The following is a 2,195-nucleotide window of genomic DNA, read 5'->3' on the forward strand; positions in this document are numbered from 1 at the left end:
CACACACACACGGTCAGATTAAGTGCAGAAATGTGTTCGGTGTGAGGACATAAACAGAAACATGAAAATATTAAAACCATGAAAATAATCGTTCACCCCTTTGTCTTTTTTTTCTGTCAGCAACGACATTAAAACCACCTGACATCACCAGGCCCCTCCCCCGAGTGGAGGTGGTGTGGATGCCACACACCTCTGCAGGTGTCCTGGAAGCTGTGCGGTGAGGTCTGTGTACATCACTCTCAGTCAGGCATTAACCGCCTGACAGAGGGCGCCGCCACGGAGGCGTGTGCAGGTCTGTGGTTAGGGAGGGGATCAAACATGAAAGCAGGACCCAGGTGTCCCAGCTGAACACCACCCGGAGCACCACCCGGTCTGCACACACTGTTTTTCTTATGCTCATCTGTTTACAGCGTTCAATTGTCGCTCCTTACACAGACTGTATGCAGAAGATGGAAATAGCCAGGTATTTGTCTGTGAAGGTTCTCAGTCATCCAGGTCATCGTAGTCTAAGGAGCTTGGAAAGAAAAGCGTCTGGACTTCAAGTTGCTTGAAGAAGTTTCACCTCTCATCCAAGAAGCTTCTTCAGTTCTAAGGTCAAATGGTGGAGAGTCCCAGATTTAAACCCAGTGGGAGTTTCCCCCCACAGAGGGACAAAGGACCCCTGATGAGCCTCTAATCACATGAGCCAAGGTGTGAAAGCAGGTGTGGGTCTGGGACTCTCCAGCATTTGACCTTAGAACTGAAGAAGCTTCTCGGATCAGAGGTGAAACATCTTCAAGCAACTTGAAGTCCAGACGCTTTTCTTTCCAAGCTCCTTAGACTAGCCCTGTATTTGACTCCCTTTTGGAGCCAGCCTGAAGCGGACGCCAGAGGACCCACAGCTTCCTGTTTCAGGCGGCGTGCGGAGGTGATGGTGGTGTTTGTCGGTGGCTTTAATGTGGAGGCTGCTCTGTGGTGAGACGCTCTGGTTTTACCTCCACTCGGGTTTTGTAGAAGTGAACGTCGTTGAGCTTCTCTTTGCATCTGCTCAGTTCGGTCTCCAGGCGGTCGACGCGAGCGGCTCGTTCCCGCATGGAGTCCACCTCGTCCCGGTACACCCGGGCGGAGCGCGCCTCGACGGACAGAGACTGGTTCTGAAAAATAAAACAGGAACACGTTATCGTCACTTCCTTCCTGTTATTAATCCAAACCTCACGATAAAAGCGCCGCCACCATCCAACCACTCTGTACGAACCCAGAGCAGCAGCCTGCTTAAACTTCTTCTATACAAACGCTCTGATCTCCTGATGCTCTGTAATCTGTTGGTAATTTAAATGCTGAAGCCGTGCAGGATTACACGTCATCCTGTTGTACACTTATTAATCTCTGCTGCGTGCTCAAAACCAGTTCATCAAACTGGGACAAAGTGACTGAGACCACTGCAGAGGGGGATGACCCTCCATCAGATTACATGTGAGTCTAATCCCAGCTCTGTGAGAGGACCGTGTTAGAAATAATCCATCGTGCAAACCATGTTCAGCTGGACAGAGCCGTCCTCCAATCACAGCCCACAGAGAGCAGGTCAAAGGTCAAACTGATCGATCCTTTTATGTAGAATATGGGCTCATCTTCAACCTGATGCAGCGTCGTTCCTGCTGAGGAGCGGTTCCAGCTGCTCCAGATGTTTCCAGCCTGTATTCAGTCACCGTCCGCCCTCACAGGCCGCCACAGAGCTCCGCCCCGAACACCTTCGCCTCATCAGCCGTCAAATGTTTCCACAGCTCCGACTTCTCCATCTTTCTGTTGCTCCTGGAACAACTTCATGGCAGATCCAAAGTGAGCAGATAAGAAATGCTCAGGTTGAACATTGGATGCTCTCTGTGGACCATCTTTAAATAATTACAGGCTCTGTTTTTGCTTCCTTTTAGGAAGCATCCCCTGCAGACGAGGATTCTCCCAAAAGCTGAGCACGACTCACACCGGGACGCAGGAAAACGAGCTTCCACAGAAACGCTCCTCACGGACACGTGACCGCCTACTGTGGCTCAGCGCGTCAGTGATGTGTGACTCGTCCTGTTTCTCACCTCCTGTTTTAGTCTCTGCAGCTCCTGATCCAAACGCTCAGCTTCATGCCTCGAATCCATCAGCTGCTCCGTCTTCTCCTCCCTGCACACACACACACACACACACACACACACACACACACACACACACAC

At 51.0% G+C, this 2,195-nt stretch overlaps 1 protein-coding gene across 1 annotated transcript in view; it reads right to left on the bottom strand.

Moving 5' to 3' along the window:
- Nucleotides 1–2,195, bottom strand: part of ccdc88c (coiled-coil domain containing 88C) — a 30,335-nt gene that overhangs the window by 24,891 nt on the left and 3,249 nt on the right. The window contains exons 5-6 of the mRNA XM_013915579.1: nucleotides 2,064–2,145; nucleotides 975–1,133 (exon numbers count right to left, since the gene is read on the bottom strand). Coding sequence (XP_013771033.1) covers nucleotides 975–1,133; nucleotides 2,064–2,145 — 241 coding nt within the window. The remainder of the gene's footprint in view (nucleotides 1–974; nucleotides 1,134–2,063; nucleotides 2,146–2,195) is intronic.

This window comes from Pundamilia nyererei, unplaced genomic scaffold (genome assembly GCF_000239375.1).
Source record: "Pundamilia nyererei isolate P.nyererei 1_Seehausen unplaced genomic scaffold, PunNye1.0 scaffold00325, whole genome shotgun sequence".
Classification (NCBI taxonomy): Eukaryota; Metazoa; Chordata; class Actinopteri; order Cichliformes; family Cichlidae; genus Pundamilia; species Pundamilia nyererei.